The sequence below is a fragment of the Aedes albopictus genome, chromosome 3 (genome assembly GCF_035046485.1).
Source record: "Aedes albopictus strain Foshan chromosome 3, AalbF5, whole genome shotgun sequence".
NCBI lineage: Eukaryota > Metazoa > Arthropoda > Insecta > Diptera > Culicidae > Aedes > Aedes albopictus.
Window position 1 is genome coordinate 447,764,411 of NC_085138.1, and position 25,067 is coordinate 447,789,477.

The 25,067-nt window shown below is 38.2% G+C and overlaps 1 protein-coding gene across 2 annotated transcripts; it reads right to left on the reverse strand.

Moving 5' to 3' along the window:
- Positions 1-3,962: 3,962 nt before the first annotated feature.
- On the reverse strand, positions 3,963-21,436 carry LOC109425820 (drebrin-like protein). Of its 2 annotated transcripts, XM_019701164.3 has the most exons (5): positions 20,615-21,436; positions 20,287-20,479; positions 5,478-5,528; positions 5,038-5,201; positions 3,963-4,973 (listed from the first exon to the last, which is right to left on the reverse strand). In XM_019701164.3, the coding sequence occupies exons 1-5, from the start codon at positions 20,867-20,869 to the stop codon at positions 4,401-4,403; spliced, it is 1,236 nt and encodes a 411-aa protein (XP_019556709.3). In that variant the 5' UTR covers positions 20,870-21,436; the 3' UTR covers positions 3,963-4,400. The 2 variants fall into 2 exon arrangements, with proteins under 2 accessions (XP_019556709.3, XP_062712750.1); XM_062856766.1 differs by lacking the exon at positions 5,478-5,528 and having other exon boundaries at positions 20,615-21,410.
- Positions 21,437-25,067: the final 3,631 nt, after the last annotated feature.

The window sequence follows — 25,067 nt, forward strand, 5'->3', positions numbered from 1 at the left end:
TTCAGAATTTATTATTGATTCGTCCAGAAATTCCCCCAACAAGGTTTTCTGGTATCTTGAAGAAAAAAATCGAAAAATTTCTTCAGAAGTTTCTCCAAGGATTCCTTCAGGAATTTTAGCAGTCTTAGCAGCTGTTTTGTCACTTTCTCCAGAAATTCTTTAAAAATGACTAGATGCATTATTTAAATGATTATAGCGGGGCAAAGATTTCATAAAAGATATTCTTCGAAAATTCTTCAGGAATCACATCAAGAATTCCTTCTGGATTTTTTTCCAAGGATTTATTCCAAAAAATCTATCGAAAATTATACATAAATTATTTCAGAATTTCTTCAAAGAAGAATTTCTAAGAAGTTCTTGGAAAGCTTTCATTAATCATTTTTCAATTCTATCTTGTTAATTTATTTAAGAATTTCTCCAAGAATTTTACTGATGACTACTTTTGGAATTTCTCCAGGAATTGCTTTAGAAATTTTACCAAAGGAATTCCTTCAAAAATGCCTTTAAAAACTCCTCCCAAAATTCCTTAAGGATTTTTTCCAAAGTTTTCTTTAGAAGTTCATCCAATAAATTCTCTTGCGATTTCTTGAAATTTTCTTTCAGAATTTATTTTCCTGTTCTTTAAAATTTCTCAAAAAGATTTCAAAACTTCTACAATAATTTTGTAGAAAAAAAATCTACTAAAACACCCTTCGGGAATTCTCTCATGCAATGATTTTGTCATGTGTATCTACAATTACTCCTTCAAGAATCGTTCCGAAATTCTTCCAAGGTTTTCATCAGAATTTTTTTCTATATTGGGTGACAAAAGGTATTATCGGCAGGTTTTTTCTCTTCGCCAAGGGGGTTTATGTAGGCCAAATTTCTTGAATCTTGTACAATTGCACAATTCAGCTTGATTGGGAAAGATTTGACGCCAATTTTGAGTTCAGTAGGTTTCAAAAAACCTCCCATGACGAAGAGAACAAGACTACCGAGAATACGTCAGTTCCCCTTGATACCTTTGAAGATTTCTTTAGCGATAACACCAAGGATTCTTCCAGATTTCCTTCAAGGAACCTCTAAAAAGTTTTTATAGCGATTTCATCAAGTTTTTTTCCAAGTGTTTCATGAGAAACGTTTCCAAGAATTATTTCGTGGACATCTTTTACAAATCATCTAGGAGTTACTTCAAGCTCTTCATAACAAATTCCTTCAAAGGTTGCTTCAGTGATTGCTTCAGGAAGTGCTCCAAGCGTTCTTTCCTTCAATAATATTACCAAGAATTCCATAAAGAATTACCTAAAGCTTCCAAAAACGAAACCTTTGGGACTACCCCACATGATCCCTTCAGCAATTGTTCTGATTTTTTTTGTCTTTATTAAAGAGGCTTTCAGCCAGACGCTGGCTCATCTCTCAGCTTTGATTCATTCAAGGATTTTTTATTTATTTTGTTCAAGCAATTCTTCAAACATTTTTTCTTGCAGTCCTTCCAAAGATTTCTTAAGAATTTCTTCAATCATTTCTTTAGATATACCCGTAGGATTTTTTTTTCAGAAACTCCTCCATTACTTGCTGTAGGAAATATTCCAAAGATTCCTTAGGTGATTTTTTCAAGTGCTCTTTCACAATTCGTTCAAAAATCCTTCAAGAATTTCCAGTAAAGATTTAATCTTTTTCTCCAAGTATTCAAAAGTTTCTCCACAAATTTCTTCAAGATATTTTACTTAGGAGATTTCACAACGGGTTTCCTTCCGATAATCCTTCAAGGATGGACATATCCATCCTCAAAGGTCTCCTGCACAAATTTCTTCAGGGATCCTGCAGAAACTCTTTCATGGCCTACTGTAGAAATTCCTCCAAGGAAATCTATAGGAATTCTTTTAAAGGTGGTTTCATGATTTGCACCAAAAAAAATAGAGGAATTCTTTGGAGTTTCCGCAATTTATTCCTTTGAGAAAAAATCCAGGCATTTCATAATAAATTCTTCCAAAAATCCTTTTTTTTTCAAAATTTCTTCAAGAATCCTTTACGTAAAATCTAGGTGCTTATGTCTTGTCCACATGGACTACATTTCATAATATTATTTTTTAGTAATTCTTCTGGAATATCATCAAAAATACCTTCAGAACCCATTCAATGATTATTCCTGGAATACATCATAAAATGTATCTAGAAGATTCTTCAAATATTCCATTAAGAATTTCTCAAAAAAATTCATGCAAGTATTTCTACAAGGATCCCTTCAGGAACTCCCTCAACATTCCAATATAAAATCTCTTAGAGATTCATTCAGGTATAGTTCCAAGCATGATCGCAGAAATCATTCAAAATATTTTTCGATGAGGAACTCCTGCAGGATTGCTTCTTGGAGAAATCTCTATAGGCATTCTTGGAAATCTTAGTTATAGTTCATCCATGGGTTCTTCTCAAAGATTTCTTTGAAGGACTTTTTAAAGGAATTCGTAGAGATATTCCTGAAGGAATGTTTGAAGAAAATCCTACGATAAGTCCTTCTTTATCCTTTTTTATCCTTTCCTACAGGTATTTTTTGAAGATATTCCTAAAGTAATTCCTGGAGCAAGTTCTGAAGGAAATCTTAGAGGATTTTTTGCAAAAGTTCTTGAAGTAATTGCCAGAAAATTCTTAAGAGATATCCCAAAAGGATTTTTTTTTCAGAAATTCTTCAAGAAATACTTGGAAAGAAATACTCGATGAAATCGTTGAAATGTCTTAAATGCCTCGTGGATGAAATCTGAATGAATACTTGGCGAAATCGCTAAAGGAACCCTTAAAAGAATTTCGGAATAATTCTTGGAAGGAATTCTTATAGAATTTTATCAAGTATTTTTGTGGAAATTCTTGAAAGGTTTTCTGTATAATTTTATATGAATTTCTGAAGTAACACTTGGGCAATTTTTTTAAACAACTCTTGGACGAATTATTGAAGGAATCATGGAAGCAGTCCTTGAAGGAGATTTACTTTCGTGTTTCTTAAGCCTAGCATAAAGACTGCCCCAGAAAGTATGGACGCACCTAGTCTTCAGTTGTCTGGGACTGATCGATGGTTCTTGTTTCGGGCTCCGTTTTGTCTGTTTCTGCCTACTATAGGATCGAAAATTCAAACGTTCGTTGCCACGATGAACATTGGAATTCGAAATGGTTACTTTTTTGGTCATACCCCGCTCTGTGTTAGTAAGAAGGTTTTTTGTTGTGCTCAAACACCTTCATTATTTGTTTATCCAAACGAGGGATAGCAGGATCTGTATTTTTTACCCAATTTTTGCCTATGCTTTAACGTGTTATTCCCATCGTGGTTGCTAGTTGCTGGTTGTACAATTTTCTTACTTATTCCCACCATATTTTGATCTTTTCCAAAGTGACCTTTCAAACTCTGTAGATCGTTTGTGCACATTTTTTCAATGATGTTCCGTTGGAAGTTCATGTATTTTAAAATACACTGTTGGAACCGCAAAAACCGTCATACAAATGCTGAGAAAATAGGTTGACCAACAGGATGTAGCTTTCAAAAAGAACTAGTCATCAATAGTTATGAAATGCCAGTATTTTCTTACTGCGTCCATACTTTCTGGACCGGTCTTTATATTATTATTTTTTTATTAGAAAATTTTCACAGATGAACCGCACTATTGAATTCTGCAAAGTGATGTAAGGGCCTTTTCATCGTGTTTTAGGATAAATCTGGTGAAATGTCGTACCGTCAAGGCGCCATTCACCGTGGGGGCTCCATTCACCGTGTGCCTTCGAATATTTTTTCATATCATTCAATCATAATATGGAAATAATGAAAAAAATATTCGAAGGCACACGGTGAATGGAGCCCCCACGGTGAATGGCGCCTTGACGGTACATCTCCTCTATTCGAATGCAAGATGTAGTCATAAAGTAGCACATATGAGAGAAAAAACATCATAAAATAGGATTTTTTTTTGGTTTTCGGAGAATGAAACAACACACATCCGTTGAATACTAATTCTCGTGTCGCATAAGAGAAAAAGGTTTTTTTATTATTCTTTGCGGTGTAGTAGAATTTTAAAGTTTATCTAGTAACAACAGTTAAATCTAGGATCTCGTTCCTATCGGGGTTGTAAAACATGTATGATAATGATAAATTGTCTTTACTCCTTGCTACATTGCAATCATTAATGTGTAAGTTACGAACGAATCAAATTCGAACATTGCTGCCCTATATAATGTGATGTTAATGGGTATCCTCTCCGATTGCCACGGGAAATAATCGAATATGAATAATCCAATACTTTGATGGTTAATGAATAAAAAATACAACTCAGTAGTCAGGTTTGGCAATGCTAATCTAATACACGAAATGACGAAGCACGTGGTTGTTGTGATGACTTATTCGAACACTTCAAATCCTTTCCGAGAGTGCTTAGATGTGATTAGATCAATTCGACATAGTTGGCTGGGAAAAGTCCGTACGTTCCGTCCGGAGCCAAACCTTGCCACCAGCCTTCGTCGATCTGATCAATGTGCGTGATGATATCGCCGGGATCGAAGCTGATCTCCGATTCGTCCGCAGCCTGGTAATCGTACAGAGCTCGCGCTTTGATCATGTTGTCCTCGTCCGACAAGTCGATGGTCGCGTTTGGATCGAAAAATTCCTGTGCCGCCGGTTCCGCCGTTGTCCCATTCTGTCCACCGTTCTGTTCGGCTTCTACCTCCGCTTTCAGTTCATTGATCAAGCTAGTTTCTTCGTTGGACGAATCGGGCGACATGATCAATTCCGGAGCTACCGTTTGCTGGATGTGTATCGGACTCAGAGCACTGTTCAAAAAGCGAGCCTTGGCTGAGCTGACCTTTCCGCTGGCTTCAACGATCTGCTTAATTTCACGATCCCGTTCCGTCTTGGAACTTTCCGAAGTCTGTCGATCATAGCTTTTATCGGGACTCTGTGGAGCTTCCAGCGCAGCTTCCCGTTTTTCGAACTCACGTTCCTCGCGACGACGTCGTTCCTGGAAATATTCGTAAGCATTGTTCGTCATCCAGAACCATTCACTGATTCCATTTCATACTCACCTCCTCAAGTTTCACATTTTCCTGTAGCTTTCGATCATATTCCAGCTGCAGTCGATGCTTCTCCTCCTCCTCTTCCTTTCGCCAGAACTCATCCCGCTCGGCAGGGTTGATCTCTTTCGTTGGAATGACTCGACTGTAGTTGGTACCAACGGGTTTCTGAACATCTGAAAACACAATCAATTCGTAGTGTTGTAATATCGCGAATGAGACTATCCGAACTTTTCATAGCAAATAATGATCCGAAAAAAAACAAATCCACCAACTCAAATCGAAGAGCTTTTTTGCGAGGTGGACGACAAACTTGGACAATCACACATACATCTACTAGAGAGAAGGGTTGAGTGAGAAGTCATGAGAAGCGATTGATGGATTTTTAGTTAGTTCGACGAGTTGAAGCCAAGACTTGAGCTTTGTCAGCAACGAACACATTCCTTCGTTACCAGTTGCGCCTGAGTTCCACATTTTGGTCAGAGTTAAAACACGTGGTTGGCCTGTGAATTTGGTATAGAATAAATTAGGTAGTACTAGACAATATTATCATTCATGGACTTTCAATTTTTACATCCTAATGAGTTTTTTTTCTGACCGTTTTCTGGCCATATCACTGGAAAAATTCAATGAAATAATAGTGAGTTTCTCGGATATTCATACGATAACTGTACGACGTTGAAATTCGTTTGCCCCGTTAGCTGCAAAGCATTAGTTGATAATATGACTTAACCTCAAATAACACGGTCCGACAATTTTTTTGCCCAGCTCCAAATTTCACCTTTTCTGATTGCTCTCGACTAGAAACTCATAAATCTGAAGTTTTTGACCCTCCTCCTCCTGGGAGAGGGGAGGGACATTGACTTAAAATTTTGAAAAATCGAAAAATTCCAAGGTTTTTCGATCGCCATTTCGGTTGAATGCACGATATCAAAAAAGGAAAAGGTTGACCACGGAGCTTTAGGGGTTGTGCAACTACCAACAAAATTTCACGAAGATCCGTCGAACCATTCTCGAGAAACGGTGTTTTTACGAAATGATGTTTTAAAGATTTCTTATATTGCACGCAAAGAATCCAACTACTATATGGCACAATTGTTGATTTAACCATGCCGTTTAGCATCATGGTGTCTTCGAGGAAGCTTTTCACTACAATAACGTGCTTCTTTTAACTTGTTGGTAAAAATGATCAATCCCCCTAAAAGTGAGATAGAAAATTTACTTTTTGAATTTTTTAAGATACAAGGTTGATGTCTTAACAAGAGTTGTAGAAAATTCTGTTTTGAATAACTTTGTCGAAGACGCCAAATTCGTAACTCCGTTAGTTTTCAAGATACTTTACGTTTTTATTACCGGCGGCCCATTGAAAGTGGTTTTTTCCCTCAATATTTTTTTTTTACTTTTGATTCCACAATAGGTCAATAATTTTGACTTTCTAAAAGAGACAATTACTTGTGCTTTCGCATTTGTATGAGATAGTTTGCATACAATTGCCTATGAAGTAGTGCGGGGCAAAAGTTCGCACCTAACAGTCTCCACAAAATAACTATTAAGAGGAAAGACATTAATTTCGTTTTTCATTGCTCAACGGTTCCCTACCCGAGTAGAGGAAAAGAGCTTAATAATAGCATATTTTGATATGGAGATCAAAAAATGATATGGGTTTGATTGACATAAGAGATAAAAGATCTAAAAATAAAATCAAAAATTTACTCCTGGAACATCATCATCATATCATATTTAGATTTTGTAAGATCTAATCAATAGCAGCGAGCTATTCGTTTGCCCTTGAAATATCAAGTTTTGATCTTGTTCCAGGATGAACATTTTTCAGATATTATTTTCAGATATTTTATCTCTTATATCAATCAAACCAATATCACGTTTTGATCGTCAGTATTTCACCTCTTCCCGGGTATCATGTAACTTTTTTGTAACGGTTTTTGTTCTGCCGTGTTATCTAGGTGGCCATGAAAACAAGTTCATTCTATGTAAACATGGCACCACCAAAACGCCAAATAAGTGAACTTGTGCAAAAGCTCATATTTTTTTGAAATTCAGCCTTTCCACAGGAAATTAATATAGTGGACGTTATATTTGATGGGTTTGTCGTTCTTTGAAAAATATTAGATCATATTTTATTTTTATGTTGACTTTACATTACATAATTAATTTTAACCCTTAGGGTGAATATATGACGAAGCCACACCTCGAATTTTCAAGAGCACAAATCTGAAAAACTGAATGTCTGTTTGAGCTTAAAAGTTAATCGATTGGTCAGCACCAGCGGGTGTGGCTTCGTCATATATTCACCTTAGGATAGGGCTGAGAGAGAGGAGACAGCTGGCTTCGATTGCGTGCTACTTAATGTCAAGAAGGTCCTGTCACAAACCGTCACAGCGAACCGAGCAGAAAACGCACATCGATGATGTGAAGTGGCCAAATATCAAAAAGAATTCATTACAATTTCGCTTCGTTTGTTGTAATTAAAGAAGCTAAATTGATGATGATTAGTTTTCCGTAATCAGCGCAACGAATCCATTTATTACCCACGCTCTGTAGCTGCGAATTCAATATGCAAATATTTTTTGACCAATTATAAATTTTCAAATCATTGTGCGGCACACAAAATTGTATAAGGAAATAAGAAGAAGAAATGTAAACATCGGGGCCGTCAGTGAGCTGTCTCCTCTCTCTCTCAGGGATAGGGGTATAGTTTGAACATTTTTGTATTTTATAGCTGATAGCTAGGATTGTTTAGCATATATAAAAATAATTTATAATGTCTTTTGAAACGTATTTCCTTTTTTATCATCTAAAAGTTTACGTTTTGGTGACCTCTCATATTTTATTGTTTCTTTTGTATTAAATAGCGACAATTTACATATTTCAAAATTTTCCCCACCCATTATATCATCGTAAAATAGTTATGCGGTATTGAACACTAGCATTATTTTTCCAAAAGTAACACGAAAATGAAATTTTCCTAAAGAAGATTTAAAAATCAAAACATTTTAACAGTAATCACAAAATCTCAAAATGTTTTCGACCAAGTTTTCGAGTCAAACAATGAGAACTCAAATTGGCTTTAAGAAAAAATAAAGTCGCGTAGGGATGTTCAAAAAAATAGAAAAAAAAGAAATTTACAAAATCACTAATAAAAAGGTATCTTCAACCAAATCACGTTTAAATCGATTTAAGATGACGAATAATGATGTTGAGATCAAAATAATAAAACACATTTCGTTGCTTCAGTGAAAGGATGAACATGAATTAACTTGAAATAAATGTACTTCGTACCATTAAACTATCTTTTAACATGTGCGAACTTTTTCCAAAAATAACTCGATAAAATCTAGTGCTATGTTTTGAAGGTTACATGATACACGGTAAAAATTCTGCACGCTAGATGTAAGGGAAAAATACCTTAACTATTCAATGTCGTAATCAACATGATCAGAAGTGCTTTTCCTTTGAGATCGCAATGCTGTCAGTGTTAATTTGAAGACCAAAACAAACCCACCAGAGAAATCAACAGAAAATCCCTTCAATTTGCACTACTGTAAAAAGCAATACGATCCAAAGTGAATAGTTGTTGATTTGGTAATGACTGTTTTGGGCATGAAAGTAAATGTGGAGCGGACCTGGTGTGGTGGTTAGAACGTTTGATTATCACGCCGAGGACCTGGGATCGAATCCCACTCCCGACATACTCACAAAATGTGGGTTCTTCCTTCGGAAGGGAAGTAAAACGTGGGTCCCGAGATGAACTAGCCTAGGGTTAAAAATCTCGTTAATACAGACAAAAAAAAAAAAAAAAAAAAAATGAAAGTAAATATAGATGACATGCGGTAGAAAGTGCTTCGCTTCGATTTGCACTTCTCTAACAGATGTGAAGCAGTGTAGTGGTAAAATAGTTGATCGTGACTCTAAAGGTCCTGGTATCGAATCTGGGTGCGGATGTACATATTTTTTTAAATTTTAGTTTTGAAATCAAAACATTGTCAACAACGAATTGATGTGAAGTTACATTAAAATTGAAGAGGCATTGGATGTTCTTTGTCAAATGATATGTAATTGATAACAAACTGATTGAACAGTAGTGCGAATTCAAGTGCCAATCAGTTTATATCACAGTGCAGATTTTTTAACGTTTAGGGAATCGTTAAGCAATGAAAAACGAAATTAATGTCTTTCCCCTTAATAGTTATATTGTGGAGACTGTAAGGTGCGAACTTTTGCCCCGCACTACTTTATAGGCAATTGTAAGCAAATTATCAAATTATCAAGGGCCCATATAGCCAAGGCGGTAAACGCACGGGTATTCAGCATGACCATGCTGAGGGTGACGGGTTCGATTCCCGGTCGGTCCAGGATCTTTTCGTAAAGGAAATTTCCTTGACTTCCTTGGGCATAGAGTATCTTCGTGCCTGCCACACGATATACACATGCAAAAATGGTCATTGGCAGAGGAAGCTCTCAGTTAATAACTGTGGAAGTGCTCATAGAACACTAAGCTGAGAAGCAGGCTTTGTCCCAGTGAGGACGTTACGCCAAGAAGAAGAAGAAGAAGCAAATTATCTTATATAAATGCGAAAGTACAAGTAATTGTCTCTTTTTGAATGTCAAAATGATTGACCTATTGTGGAATCAAAAGTAAAAAAAAAATATTGAGGGAAAAAACCACTTTCAATGGGCCGCCGGTAATAAAAACGTAACGTATCTTGAAAACTAACGGAGTTACGAATTTGGCGTCTTCGACAAAGTTATTCAAAACAGCATTTTCTACAACTCTTGTGAAGACATCAACCTTGTATCTTACAAAATTCAAAAAGTAAATTTTCTATCTCACTTTTAGGGGGATTGATCATTTTTACCAACAAGTTAAAAGAAGCACGTTATTGTAGTGAAAAGCTTCCTCGAAGACACCATGATGCTAAACGGCATGGTTAAATCAACAATTGTGCCATATAGTAGTTGGATTCTTTGCGTGCAATATAAGAAATCTTTAAAACATCATTTCGTAAAAACACCGTTTCTCGAGAATGGTTCGACGGATCTTCGTGAAATTTTGTTGGTAGTTGCACAACCCCTAAAGCTCCGTGGTCAACCTTTTCCTTTTTTGATATCGTGCATTCAACCGAAATGGCGATCGAAAAACCTCGGAATTTTTCGATTTTTCAAAATTTCACGTCAATGTCCCTCCCCTCTCCCAGGAGGGGGAGGGTCAAAAACTTCAGATTTATGAGTTTCTAGTCGGGAGCAATCAGAAAAGGTAAAATTTAGAGCTGGGCAGAACAAAAGTTGTTTTTTTGTCGGACCGTTTAATACTCGAAACTACTTTTGGCAATTTTAGTCAGATTGAAGTTGAAATCCTCATAATAAACATGTTCTCAATAACATAGAGATGTTCATCAAAAAATTCTACAATATGTTGCCGAATTCCTAAAAAATCCGTTGAAGTTTCTGGAGAAGCGATAGATTCCCTGGATGAATTCTGTTAGCAAGTCGCATATCAATTCCCCAAAAAAATGTTGAATAAATTCTCGTTGGAATTTCCAAGGACTTTATGGGGGAATCCCTGAATACCTGATAAAAGCTCTGAAAAATTTCACTATGCAATTCCTGGAAATATTACCGAATCAATGCCTAGAAGAATTACCTTGCAGATGAATTATCATAGTAATCCCTGGATGAATGCTCAGGGCAACCTCTAGAAAAATGAACTATTCTCTAATTGTTGAACGGTTCACGCTAGCAGTTGAAATTTTAATTTAATTAAGGGGGTTTGAGGCGAAGGCGTAGCAAGCTCTTTGGTCAATGGGGAGGGGTTGTAATAATTTTCGTAGGAAATCATAGCTGAACTCTTTTGGAAATTACGAACTCTTATTAGGAATAATCTAGGCTTTTCTTCATGATTTTCATCAACATTTTCTCCGACATAATGAAAACCCGTCCGAAGATTTTTTTGAAAATGTGTTCATATATAATTTCTTCCATGACTAATAAGGGTTCTTTCAGTAATAAATCATCCAGATTATCTATGCTTATTAGCAATCTTGGAATATCCAAGATCTGTATTCCTCTAAGAATAAATCTTCAATGGTATTGTTCCGAGTACATCCTAGCCGGAAATTCCATCTACATAGTCTGAGACTGCATAAACTCATCTCAGAGCAAAATCCTTATTATTAATTGACGTATTCTCGAAAGGATCCCTGGAAGAATTATTAAAGGTATTCTTGCAAAAGCCTTGAAACTATCACTGGAGGAAACCCTCGAGGCGTCCGTGTAAGAATTCCTGAAGGGAATCCCTGGAGAATTTCCTGGAGGTATTTCCGGAAAACTCTTAAATAATGGATTCCTTGGAAAACTCTTTGAATTCACCTGAATCGGACGAATCGCTGGAATGTATTAAAAAAGAAATGTCTAGATGAACCCAAGATCTTTCTCAGCGGAATTCCTGGTGCATTCTGAAAGAAAATTCCGGGGCGACCTCTGGGAGAATTCCGGAACAGCCTTCCCTGGGTGAATTCCTGAATGATCCCCTGGAGAAATTGTTGTAAGAATAACTGATAGAATCCCTGAGTAAACTCCTGAAAAAACTGGTAGAGGAAGAATCCCTGGACAATTTCCAGGCAACTTCTTGGCGGAATTCCAAGAGAAATTTCTGGAGAAATCCCTACACATATTTCGGAAGGAGACCCCTGGTGAAATACCCGGAGGAATCCTGATAAAATAAAAGTCCTAAAACTATCGTTGGTGGAAAACCCTTGAGGTATTCCAGGGAGAATTTCTGAAGGAATCCCTTGACAAATTTTTGGAAGAATCCCTGAAGGGCTTTCTGATGGAACACCCTCAAAATTTCCCCGAAAAAAATCCTAGAGGAATCTTAAGAGTAATTCCTGAGGAAATCCATAGATAGCTTCATGAAAGATTTCTCGGAGGAAAATAGAATGTCAGGATATATTATAGGACGAATTACTGAAGAAACTGCTTTGCAGGAGGTGCACTGCAAGGGTGTATTCTTGAAGAAATTCATGGATGCATTTCTGAACAAATCCAAAGATGAACTCCCAAAGGATTTCTTGGGGAAAATTGTGAAAGAATTGCTGAATGACTCATTGGAGAATTTCCTGGCTCCTGTATGCATCCCTCTGAAATTATCTTAAAGAATTCCAATAAAAATCGCTGGTGGAATTCCTCTTGAAATGCTTGAACTAATTCAAAAAAGTCTTCAGGTATTCTTGAAGGCATCCCTGGAGAAATTCTTGGGTGCATCTCTGGAAAAGGTGAGGGAAGGATTTTTGAAATTTTTGAGGGAATCCGTGAAAATTTTTTTGAAGAGATCCCGAAAGGAATTACTAGAGGAATTCCTGGAGCAATCACTGGAAGAATTCCTGGAGTAAACCCTGGATGAAATCCTGGATAAACGCTTGGAGGAATACCTGGATAAATTCCTGGAGGAATCCGTACATGAATTCCTGAAGGGATTCCTAGAGAAATGCTTGAAGAAATGCCTGGAAGAATCCCTGGAGAAATTTCAGGACAAACTCCTGGCGGAATCCCTGAAGGATTCCCTGAAGGAATTCCTAGAGAAATTCTTCCTAGAGAATCTGAAAAGAATCCTGGAGGAATTCGTGAAAGAAATCCTAAAGGAATCCTTGGAAAGGTTCTTGGCGGAATCTGGAAAAAAAAACCTGGAGGAATTCGTGGAAGAATTTCTGAAGGGATCCGCGGAGGATTTGTTGGAGAAATTCCTGGAGGAATTGTTGTAGCAATTTCTGAAAGAATTTCATAAGTAACTCCTGGAAGATCTTTTGGTAGAATTCGTGGAGAAATTCCTAGAGGAATCTCAGCAGAAATCCCTGGAGGAATCCCTAAACGAAATCGTGGAGTAATCCCTGGAGTAGTTCCTGGAATAATTATTGGAAAAAAAAATCCTAGAAGAACTTTTGAAGAATCCCTTAACAAAAAAATCCCTGAATGAATTGCTGTAGAAATTTCTGGAGGAAATGCTGAATCAATTCCTGGAGGAAACTTTAGAGTAAGTCCTGGAGGAATTCCTGGATAAATTTTTGGAGTTATTCTTGGAAGAATTTCTGGAGGAGACTCTGGAAGAATTCCTATATGAAATCCTGGAGGAATGACTGAAAGAATACCTGCAGGAGTGCCTGGAGAAATACCCAGAGAAATGCCTAGAAGAATCCCTAGAAGAGTCCTTAAAGAAATCCTAGGAGGAACTCCTTGAGGAATGCCTGGAGGAATACTTGGATGAATGTCTGGACCAATCCCTAAAAGAATTCCAGAAGGAATATCTGAAGGAATGTTTGAAGGAACCCCTGGAGGAATGCTTTGAGGAATGGCAGAAAGAATTCCTGGAAGACTCCCTAAAGGTATTCCAGAAGACATGCCTGGAGGAATTTCTGGAGCATTTTTTGAAGGAATACCTGGAAGACCTATTGGAATTTCTGGAGGAATCTCAAGAGGAACACCTGGAGGAATCTCTAAGGGAATTCCTGGAGAAATCTTTATAGGAATTCTTTAAAGAATCTCAGGAGAAATCCCTGCACGAATTCCCGGTAGAGCCCCAGCAGGAATTCCTGTAGAAATTTCTGTAGGAATTCCTTGAGAAATTCTTGGAAGAATCCCTCGAGGAATCCCAGGAGGAATTCCTGAAGGTATCCCACGATGATTTTCGTTTTTTTTTTATTTTTATTTCTTTTTATTCGTGATTTTAACTTAGGCTAATTCATCACACAACCGATGATTTTCTGAAAAAAATCCCTGGAAGGAGTAATAAAGGAATCGCAGAAGGAGTTCTTGGAACAATCCTGAGAAATCCTAAGAAGAGTTCGTGGAGGAACTCCTGGAGGAATCCTTGTAGCAGTTGCAGGATGAATCCCGGAAGCAATCCCAGAAGAGTTCCTAAAGGTAATCCTTTAAAAATTTCTGGAGGAATTCCTTGAGGCGTTCTTGAAAGAATCACAAGAAGATTTCCAGAAGGAATCTTTCAAGGATTTTTTTTAATAATCCCGGCAGTTGTTCCTGAAAGAATCCCAGAAAAATATTCTCGAGTTAACTGCTGAGGGATGCCATGAGGAATTTCTTAGCAAATCCCAGAAGAGCTTTCTAAACGAATTCCTGGAAATAAATGTGTAAGAGTCCCTGGAAGAAAATCTCAATGAATCCATTTCTACAGTAATTCGAATTATTGAAGGAATGCTTGGATGGACTTCTAATATTTTTTTGTACAACATTTTGAAAGAATTCCTTAATGAACTTTTGAATAATTCCTGGTTAAATTTTCTGAAGAGGTTTCTAGAAGAAAATTCTCTAGAAATATTCCAGATGATATTATTGGAGCAATCTCTAGCGGAATTCTTGGAAGAATATATGAAGAAATTCCTTTAAAAAATCTCTGAAGGAATACCTAAAATAATCTTTGTTAAAGTTCCTGAAAAAATCCTCGAAAAAAAAAACGATGGAACATTCACTGGAGAAACCTCTTAAAGAGAAATCCCTGGAGGAATTCTTGAAAGAATCTCTGGAAGTATCCATGAAAAAATCACTTAAGCAAGCAATGGGAAAATTCCTGGAGGAATCCATCGATGCATCCTTGCAGAAGTATCTGTATAAATTTCTGAAAAAAAAATCGTGGGGGCCTGTTTTAAAACAAGCTCTGAATCAATCACTCTCGGAACCCCGCAAGACGTCCATAGAGGAAGTCACGAAGGAGAAATCCATGGAGAAGCTCCCGAAAAAAATACCTAGAAGAATTTCTGAGGATGTCCCTACAGAAATTCATAAAGAAAGCCGTTTTTGACATGAGGTATGCTAGAATTAAATACTAGAATGGTGCTAGAAAGGCCTTTTCTTTCCTTACAGGAACCGGTTTAGGCATATCTGGAAAATTAGGCATGTTGTTTTGTATTTCAACCAAGCATGTTATTTGGAGATCCCTGCAACGCTCCTGGAACTTTTCTGAAACCGCTTGACATCGTTTGGAACGTCCTTGACCCTTTGAAACTCTCTGAGATCACTTGGAACACTTCTAGAACGTCCCGGGACACCCTTGGAACGCTCGTGAAACCACCTGTAATGCCCTTGAAACGCTCTGGAACACACCGGAAAACTCCTGAAATGCCAAATCCTCTGTAACAACCCTGTAACTTCTTGAAAACAATGAAAACCCCAGGATAGTCTCAGAAACTCCCTGTGAAACCACTGAAATCCATTGAAAGCTCCTGAAATGCTCTGGAACGCCTTTGAAACTTTTTGAAAACACTCAGAGCCATGGTGAATTACATGACATATAATGGAAGTTTACATGATATTTCATGACTTTTACATATACAGTGTATCAAACAATTGTCCGTACAGCAATTTTTTAGTCAAATTAATTTTTCATTCAAATGATCATAACTTTTTTGTACATCAACCAAACACGTTGAAATTTTGATCAATTATGAACCATATATTAAAGCTTCATTAGTAAAATTTTGAGTGAGATCGAATAAGTTTTCTGAAAGTTATAGAACTTTAAGAAAAACTTTAAAGATTTTTGAACACATTTTTAAAACATTATATCTCAATATGTATGTACTCGATAAAACTATATGTTTTATCAGATTATATGTGCAAAATATGGTATTTTTTTTTAAATCGTCTACTACATAAGCTTATATCCTTATATCCCCTGGAAGGCAGCTGCAATCCCGTAAAAACCTCTGGAATGCTCCTTTAGAACACCTTTAAAACCCTATGAGAACCTCTGTAACGCATCTGAATCCTTAGGAACGCTGCAGAAACCCCTGGAGATCCCCTAAATCCTCCTGGAACGCCCCTGAAACCTTTTGAAAACCTTGAAAATCCCCAGGAACGTCCCTGAAATTCCCTGGATCACCCCTGCAATGCCCCTGAAACTTCATGGAACACCCCTGAACCCCTGGAATCTCCTGGAACATTTCTGAAATCTCCTGCTACTCCCTGGTACTCCCTGGAACGCCCCTGCAACCTCTTGAAAAACCGTTTCTGGTAATATACATTACCTAGCGTCAGAAAACTATGGATTACTGCACGAATTTATTCTGGCCTGCTTACTCTCACACGAAATTTGACGTTTGAGCGGTGTCGACACCTCTCAAACGTCAAATTTTCTATGAGAGTAAGCAGGCCAGAATAAATTCGTGCTGTGGACCATAGGGCACCGCATTGTTTTGGATTTTGGCGTTTCTTGGCCTTGTTATTTACAAAATTTCTGTAAGAGTGAAAGGGAAGGTGAATATCATGCAGTGCCCTCTAGGGAATTCCACAGAAACTCCATCGCGGATTTTGCCAAGTAATTCATCGCGATTTCTGCATAAATTTGTTCCAGGACTCCTCCATGAACTTCGTCTGGAATTTCCAGGGAGCTCTTGGTGAGATTCTTCGGAGGGTTTGGATTCTCAGAGAAGTTCTATCTGGGGGTTCTTCTGGGATTTTCTTAAAGAGGTTCCGCCTGGAATTTCTTCAGAAGCTCTTGCCAGGATTCCTCTATGACAGTGATCCTCAGGCCTATTTTTTCAACGCTTGTATTGCAGCTCCTGGATTAATTCGTGAAACGTTAAACACGTTATTCTAGACTATTTTGGGAGTAGAACAACTTCCTTAAGAAACATTGCAAGAAATTCTACGGCATCAAAGAGACTCGGCATCATGTGCGGCCCGCGGGCCGCAATTTGGTGACCACTGCTCTATGAAGTATTTCAGAAGTTCTTCCAGATTTTTTTTTTTAATTTCTTAATACTTCTGATATTACCGTATTACTCCGCTAATACGACACCGACTGTTGTCGAATAACCGGGGTGAACTTTTAATTCGACAAACTGATCACCCTACACGACCATGCTCATTGAAATTTGGCAACTCTATTTTTGTTTTTGTTTTCCGGATTTGTTATGGGACATAATTTCAACAGATATTGTGGCGGTGCGAATGAAAAGCTCGTTCTTTCTACGATTGTTACCATCCTCTGTTCATTCCGGTTGGTCTCCAGGCGGTTTGGGTGTCGAATAGCAACAACTCAGAACTTCCGGAATTAGCTTCTGCACGAGGAGCTGCTGCGGGTGGGAGTATAAGCGCAATATCGAACTGCCATATAGCCGAGGCGGTAAACGCACGGGTATTCAGCATGACCATGCTGAGGGTGACGGGTTCGATTCCCGGTCGGTCCAGGATCTTTTCGTAAAGGAAATTTCCTTGACTTCCTTGGGCATAGAGTATCTTCGTGCCTGCCACACGATATACACATGCAAAATGGTCATTGGCAGAGGAAGCTCTCAGTTAATAACTGTGGAAGTGCTCATAGAACACTAAGCTGAGAAGCAGGCTTTGTCCCAATGAGGACGTTACGCCAAGAAGAGGAAGAGGAGCGAACTGTTTTACATTTACAGTGTACATCGCTGTGACATTTGAGCACTTTTTAATTCGACATATGTCGAATAAGCGGGGTACGAATTAAAAAGTGTCGTATTAAAACGCATCGAACGAGCGGGGTAAGACGGTACTCTAGGTGTCTCTAGATTCTTTCAAAATTCGTTCAAAGTTTTTTCTACAAATTTATTCCGAATTTCTTCCAGGAATTCCTTTTTGTTGCTCCACAAATTTATTCTACGATTTTCTTCTGTGATTCCTTAGGGAACTTCATCTATGATTTTTTAATGATTTCTTCAGAAGTTCTAGAAGTTCCCTCTGGTATCTCTTCTAAAATTCCTTAAAGATTCCTCCAGGAACTCCTTCCAGGATTCCTCCAGACCTTCCTTCTGGGACTTCAAGAAATTTCTTCTGAGATTCCTCAAGAAGCTCCGGGAATCCTCCAGGAGTTCCATCGTAGATTCTACTAATAGATTTGTTTTTGAATGTCTTCAGAAGTTTTTTTTTACTTCCAGAATATTCCTGGAAATATTCTTGCAATTTCCTACTGATTTTCTTCCAACAGTTTTTTCCGGAATTCCACTTTTCCATGAATACCTTCTGGAAGTCAAAAAAACTTCTTTCCATTCCAAAATAAGCTATTAGAAGAATATCAGATGAAATTCTTGGAGGATTTCCAGAACACGTTTAGAAATCCCGGAAGAAATCCCAGAAATAATCTCAGAAGGAATCCCAGCAGGGGTTCCTGAAGGAATCTTAGGCGGAACATTTTAGGAATCTCAGAGGAAACTGCTGGAAGTTCCCTGAGGAATCACGGAAGGACATTCTAGAGGGATCCTAGAATAAATTTGTGGAGAATCCATGGAAGGAATTCCTGCAAGAACCTTAGAATTAATTTCTAGAAAAAAATCGGAAGGAATTTTGAAGAAATTCAGAAACGACTGAAGTCAACTCAGAAGGCATTCCCTAAGGAATCTAGGATAGAATCTCTAGAAGTATCCCGAGAATACTTTCTAGAGGAATCCGAGCAAAAGCTTTTGAAGGAAACCCAAACGGTACCTCTTTAGGAATCACAATAGAAACCCCTGGAAGAACCCCAGAGGGAACTTCTCAAGGAATCCCAAATAAACCCCCGGAAGAATCTCATCAAGGAAATCGCAGAAGAAACTCGTGGAGGAGTCCTGGAACAAACTTGGACTAACTGTGTTGTTGTTTTCTCCATTTCTTGACTCTTCAATAACATAGTTTCTCAAAGTTTTGCTCAAACAGCATCAAAAAATAGGCTTGCAGCGAAACTCAGGGTCGTTAAAAAAATGGCTATATTATAATATTTTGTCTTCTTATAAAATCTTCTAAATTTTCACTATTGCTTGGAAAAAATCTAGTACCAACTGATGAATAATTTTCTTCTTATTTCTTCTTCTATGGCTCGACGTTCGCATTGGAACTTGGCCTGCCTCTCTTCATCTTAGTGTTATTAGAGCACTTCCACAGTTATTAATTGAAGGGCTTTCTTTGCCTGTCATTGCATGAATTTGTACATTGTGAGGCAAGTACAATGATACACTATGCCCAGGGAGTCGAGAAAATTTTCCCGACCGAAACGGGAATCGAACCCGCCGTCTCCGGATTGGCGATTCATAGCCTTAACTACTTTGCTATGAATTATCAAATCACTTGAAAATGCGTTTTATGAAACCGGTTTCATGTAGTGCAATGATATCGTGCGCTCCCCATAGTTTCCTTCGAATTTGTAAAAGAATGTTAAAAAATAATGTACATGGATGGGTTTTGATTAATTTATAGGGAAATTCATTGCAGTAGTTTATTCCCCATTCACTGAAAATCAAGCATATAGAATGCCAAATATTGCGCGTTGCATGAAAAACACATTTATGGCGACTACTTTTCTAAGTCCTAAAAGATGGTTGAAATTCAATCGCGGTGCAAATACCACGTGTAGTCGCAGCAGTCATCACATCACCCGGCCACGTGGTGAACTTTTTTCATGAAATATCAAAGAACTCTATGATGGAAAATTTGAAAATCAGGTCTGTTGCCTTAGGCGACTATCTCGCGCGTATCTTTGACTGCGACCAAAAGTAGTCGCCAAAGTAGATTTTATTTTGATTCTTATAATAAATTGTGCAAGCAATTATTCAGTTTGTTTTGATTCATCAAACTACCTAACACCTATCACTGAAAACGTGCAGGTATAGGCAATCATAGAAACCTATGAAACCAACAAAGCGAGCCTATGCTATCTAAGCGCTGAGAGTATGCAAACGAGGTAGGCTGTGCTATCAGCGCATTACCAATTCTCGGGCTGTCCAATCTATGAACGTGATTCAACTTCAAATGTTGGTCAAGACCATGCAACGACGTCAGCTGTTTCCATACTAATCTAATGTTCCAGAACCAAACAATGGGTCAATTCAAACTACAAAAAAAAACTCGTATTCGAATGAGCACAACCGGTGCAAAATCGATCAATTAATCGAACCTGCTGCCATTCGCCTGCTGATTCATTCAATAAATATAAAAACACACCACTGCTGGCGCTGCTGTCCATTTTCTACATCATCACCCATCGCCTTTCACCAAGTACAGTGTGGCGCTCAACACCGGCCACTGACTGACTGCATTCCCCGTGATGATGTGACTAATGAACAAACTGTTATTTTTCATTTTTTCTATCCATGATGACCCACTTGTTTTCCAGCAAACGCCACCCGTCGCCTTTCTCCGCCTACTTGTGAATGGGCGGCATTTTCTCCACTGCCGTGGCCGTTTCGAAACAATCAAATTTAATTAAAACTGGGAGAAAAGTCATTCGACCACACTTACCGTTGGCCTGTGAGTAATCTTTGACCTTGAAATCGTTGACGATTACTTTCTGCAGCTTTTCTAGCACCAGCGCTTCCTCGACATCGTCTTCGTTGGTGGCATGGATGGTGATGTGCGCCCCATGTAACAAGTTCGTCACGTCCCTTACATGTTTGGCACAAGTGCCTTTGCGAGCAGTAGGCGCCCCTTCACCCTAAAACGACAAGTATCGAACCGTGAATCTCCAGATCTTTATCTTATCTCGTTTCGTAAGGTTTGCCAGATCAACAACACTATTCCGGTGTTATTCCTGGGAACATTAAGATAAGATATACGCTCAAGTAGTCACCTGCCAATTGATGAACACAAACTTTGCAATTCCAGTCTCCTTGTTATCCACCCGTACGAACCCGTATTGAATCTTGCCCGAGTTGAACTCGGCGGCCAGTTCGGATAACCCATCCTCGCCGGTTTCCTGCAATTTGAGCACATTGGTGTGGCCCTCGTACGAAAACAGGGCCCAATTCGTGGAGCTCTTCGTGTCAACCACCGTCGTCCAGGCTTTCACCAGGGATTCTCGATTTTTCACCAAATCTATTGACATGATTTACGCACTTGTCTTCTGCTGCGCTCCGGAAACTTCTTCTCCACTAGCTACTTTTTTCGAGCGATTCTTACACACGCGATTGCACACCATTCATGTTATCAACATAATAAAATTGCACTCAACATCACAATGTTAGAAATCACTTTCTAACTCCTAAAAATGCATTTTTTGTTCCCGTTCCGATGGGTATTTTTCTTTTTTCGGACATCAAAGCAGGCGAAGCGATCTGCCAATGTGACACTCGGTGAGAGTCTTTTCTGGTGGAATGTGACCGAACGAGACGATGTCCTACCCACTATGTTATTTTTCGGAGCAAGTAATGTTCTCACCAACCATTAACAAAGTTGAAGACCATGAGTTGAAGTACGAATACCGACATAAAAAAAATATGCGCTCTTCCGTTTTGCTCTGTATGCGGCAGTTTTCGTCAGTCGGTCGAGGTGCGGTGGTAGTAGGCAGTGCCGTGTGGGCTGTCTGTACGGGTCGGTGTCCATGCATTTACTCTCGCACCACAGCACTTTCTGTGAATGGATCGAAGCAGTCCGTCTAAGGACGCGTAGGATCGCGCACACAAAATTGTGTGTCGTTCATTTGATGTTTTGCTTATAAGCGCATGTTATACTTATGACACACATGTGATACAAGAATCACTGTACAATTGCGCTTGAAATGAGTGCCATACTGAAAATTCTCTCAGTTCAAGTCAGTCTTGTTAGAATTTTCTTGACATTGCGTACCGTTGTACAGGAATCACACTCGTATCACATGTCTATCTGGGGTATTAGTCATAACTAGTTGAAGTAAATTTTGGAATACCGTGTCAAAAATACAACTATCTATTTCCAAAGAATTCTTGCGTTTAGTATCATACAGGCGTATCTACAATGATCGATTTCTCTTCGTCGATTTTCTCTTCGGATTACTCCGGAAAATACGATCAATATTCGGATGATCCCTCGGTGTATTTCGGTGAAGGACGACTAGGACTAAGCATTTAAAACAACAAAAACAACCAAAAATGATTTGCAGGACAAGTTATTAGCCGGAGAGAAAATCGATGAAGAGAAATCGATCATTGTAGATACGCCCGTATGATACTGAGCACGAGAATTGGAGAAACTGAAATAACAGCTAGATGTTCCTCGATTCATAATAATTTCAGTATGATGTTATTAAACAACAATACGATCTTGTACTGACTCTTCGAACCCCCTAAACAGAATACCCTCTTCGAATGAGTGTAATCAGTTTTGTACCATTTAATTCCGCCCTCTTTTGCTTATCTTTGACAGATACGCGTATTTCGACTACCCCTTGTAATCTTCCTCAGTGTCAGTTATCCAGTGCTCTGTTCGGATGTCACTTCAACACGCATTTCGTTCGGGCAAGATCCAGTAACTTGTATGACAGAATCTTAGCGTGTTCAGTTGCATGCTTCAAAAAGTATACAAACACTGTTCGTTAATTCTCCGCAATGAGGTCTGCCAGAGAGTGAGAGATAGTGAGAAATGCAGAAGAGAGTCAGTCAATCTGTACTTATAGCCATTCATAAATGTTGACAGATTTATGCTGCCCATATTGAGCATATTCGATGAATGTATGGTGCTGAAATAATTTTATCTAGATGTAATCGACAAAGCAAGTTCAAAATGATCGTTTATGATCGGCTTTTATTTTTCATACAATAAATCCCTACGAGAATTGCTCTGAGATTCCCTCAGAATTTCGGTTTGGGATTCCTCCAGAAGTTCCCCATCCATGATCTCTCTAGAAATTAATTCAGTATGGCTCCAGGAGCTCTTTCTTACTCCTGTAACTCCATACGGGGTTCCTTCAGAGATTCTTTCCTGAAATTCTCTAGAAATTTCTTCCGAAATTCCTATGAAATTATTCTAGAAGTTCTTTCGGGGATTACTTCATGAGTTTCTTTTAAGATTTCTCCAGAACCTTTTGGAATGTCTTCAGATTTTTATTTACTGAGAAGAAACTTTCGAAAGAATCTCAGAAATCACTCGTGTAGAAATTCCCTACAAAACTGCTGGAGATATTCCTTAAGAAGTTATTGGAGGAATTTCATAAAGAACTTAAGAGCAAGTGTTGAAATACTTCTATAAAGAATAAAAAAAACTTCTGGAGTATTTTCATTAGCAAAATTTAATAAACTTCCAGGATGAATTCCAGAATATGTAATCTGTAAGAATTCCAGCAGGAAATCCTGCAGGAATCCCAGAAGAAGTTCTTGGAAGAACCCCGGCAGGGTATCCTGAATGAGTTATTGGACCAATCTAAGAAGAAATTCCTGGAAGAACCTTGACTTATTTTCCAGGAGCCTAGAGTCCTGAAGAAATTCCGGACTTTTGAAAAATTCCCGGAAGATACTCCGAGTGAAATTCCCGGAGAGGTCCCTGATGCCTGTCCTGGTGTAATCTTAGGAGAAAATCATGGAGAAATACCAGAAGAAATTATGAGAAGAACCCTTAAAGTTACCTAGAAGGGGTTCCTGGAGGAATGCCGGAAGAAGTTGCTGGAAGAAGGATTCCCCAGATAAATCAAATAAACAATTCCTGGAAAAATCCTAAAAGGAGTTTCATGAGGATTCACATAAGAAACGCCCAGAGAAAACCTAGAGGAATCCCAAACAGTTATATCTTATTATTATTAATAGCTTTATTAAGGAGATTTTCAGCCCGCGGCTGGTTGGAGATGATCTTATATCTTATATATCTAGTTATATCTTAGATAGACCCAAGCAACCAAAAGTTCGGATAAAACAGCATGTTTGGGCTTAATCAGCTATTCGTCATTTGAATGTGAACTTCTCCCGAGCTCCGCTGTCTCCGAAGTTCATGTGAAGTTCACCGTTAATATTTATCCGAACTTTGAGTAGTAAGTTCAACACAAGTACAAGACAAGTTCGGAACGAAACATTTCAAGTTGTTGTTATATGTCCATTTGAACTATATTTGAGCTTTAGAGGCACGCAAAAGTTCAACATGAGTTCGGTTAAAATTTGATTGAACTCTGCCCTAAAGTTCAAAGTAAGTTTTTTCTGAACCTTTTTTCGACTTCAATGTCGTTTTGAAGAGAAGTCAATAGTTTGTATGTGTACTTCCAAGTTCATAAACAATACATGAGTAACTTTTTGGAGAATCAAGTTCAACGAAATCGGAATTGAACCAAACTTGAACTCCTGAGTTCGTTCTTCCAGTGGAATCCGAACTTTTGGTTGCTTGGGGAACTCCAGGAGGAATCATTGGAGGAACTCCAGGACAAATCTAAGAATGAATTCCAGTAGAAATCTTAGAAGAAACTCTTGGAATGATCCCGGTAGGAGCTGAAATTATTGGAGGATAGTTCGAAAAAACTCCTGGTAGAATCTTAGAAAACACCTCTGGAGAAACCCCTGAAGGAACTGCTAGAAGATCCGTAAGCTGTGCTCTATTCTTCACATCTCTCTTACAGCATCGTTTCATTAAAATGCTGTCAGTTAAACAAACGTCAAAATTACTTACGGAAAAACGAGAAATTTTACTTGAGCGCTCTTCTTGGGAACAGGATACCTACCTTAACCGTGAAAGAATCTTCAATCAGGTAAGGTACTTCCAAGAAAAATTGTAAATCATGTACGGAGCTAGGAAAAACTTATAAGTGGCAATTCTTCCACGATTGGAGCCTTAAGATTATATAAACTTTAACGAAAAAAAAACAATACATGTGCGGAACTAGGAATAATAGTAATAAGGGGCAGCCTCAGCAAAAATACACAAAAAAAAATCTGAAAGTCATGACTCTACAGTAGAGCAACAAATTCTCAATTTATCTTCATAAATAAAAAGCTAAGAAATTTGCTTTTAGAGAAAAATATAACACATGGCAGTAAGTAAAAAAAATTCTCAAATTAGTATAGTATACATTACTAATGTTTCGTATTCATTTCTCAACTTGTTTTACGATTTCTCAAGCCAAGTTTCGTGTTCAGAAAGAATCGCTCAAGAAATTTCGTGACAGGCAGAAATTTCCAACATCGACTACAATTTGAAAATTTCTTAACAACTTCCCATTACGGTTTCATGGACAATTCAGTCTGGGAAACACCGGTGGGGGGGGGCTGCTGGGTTTGCGGTTCTTAATGTTACTTGGAATCCTTGTAGTATTTTAAGGGCATCGTTAAAAATTTTGATTCGAACCCGATCAG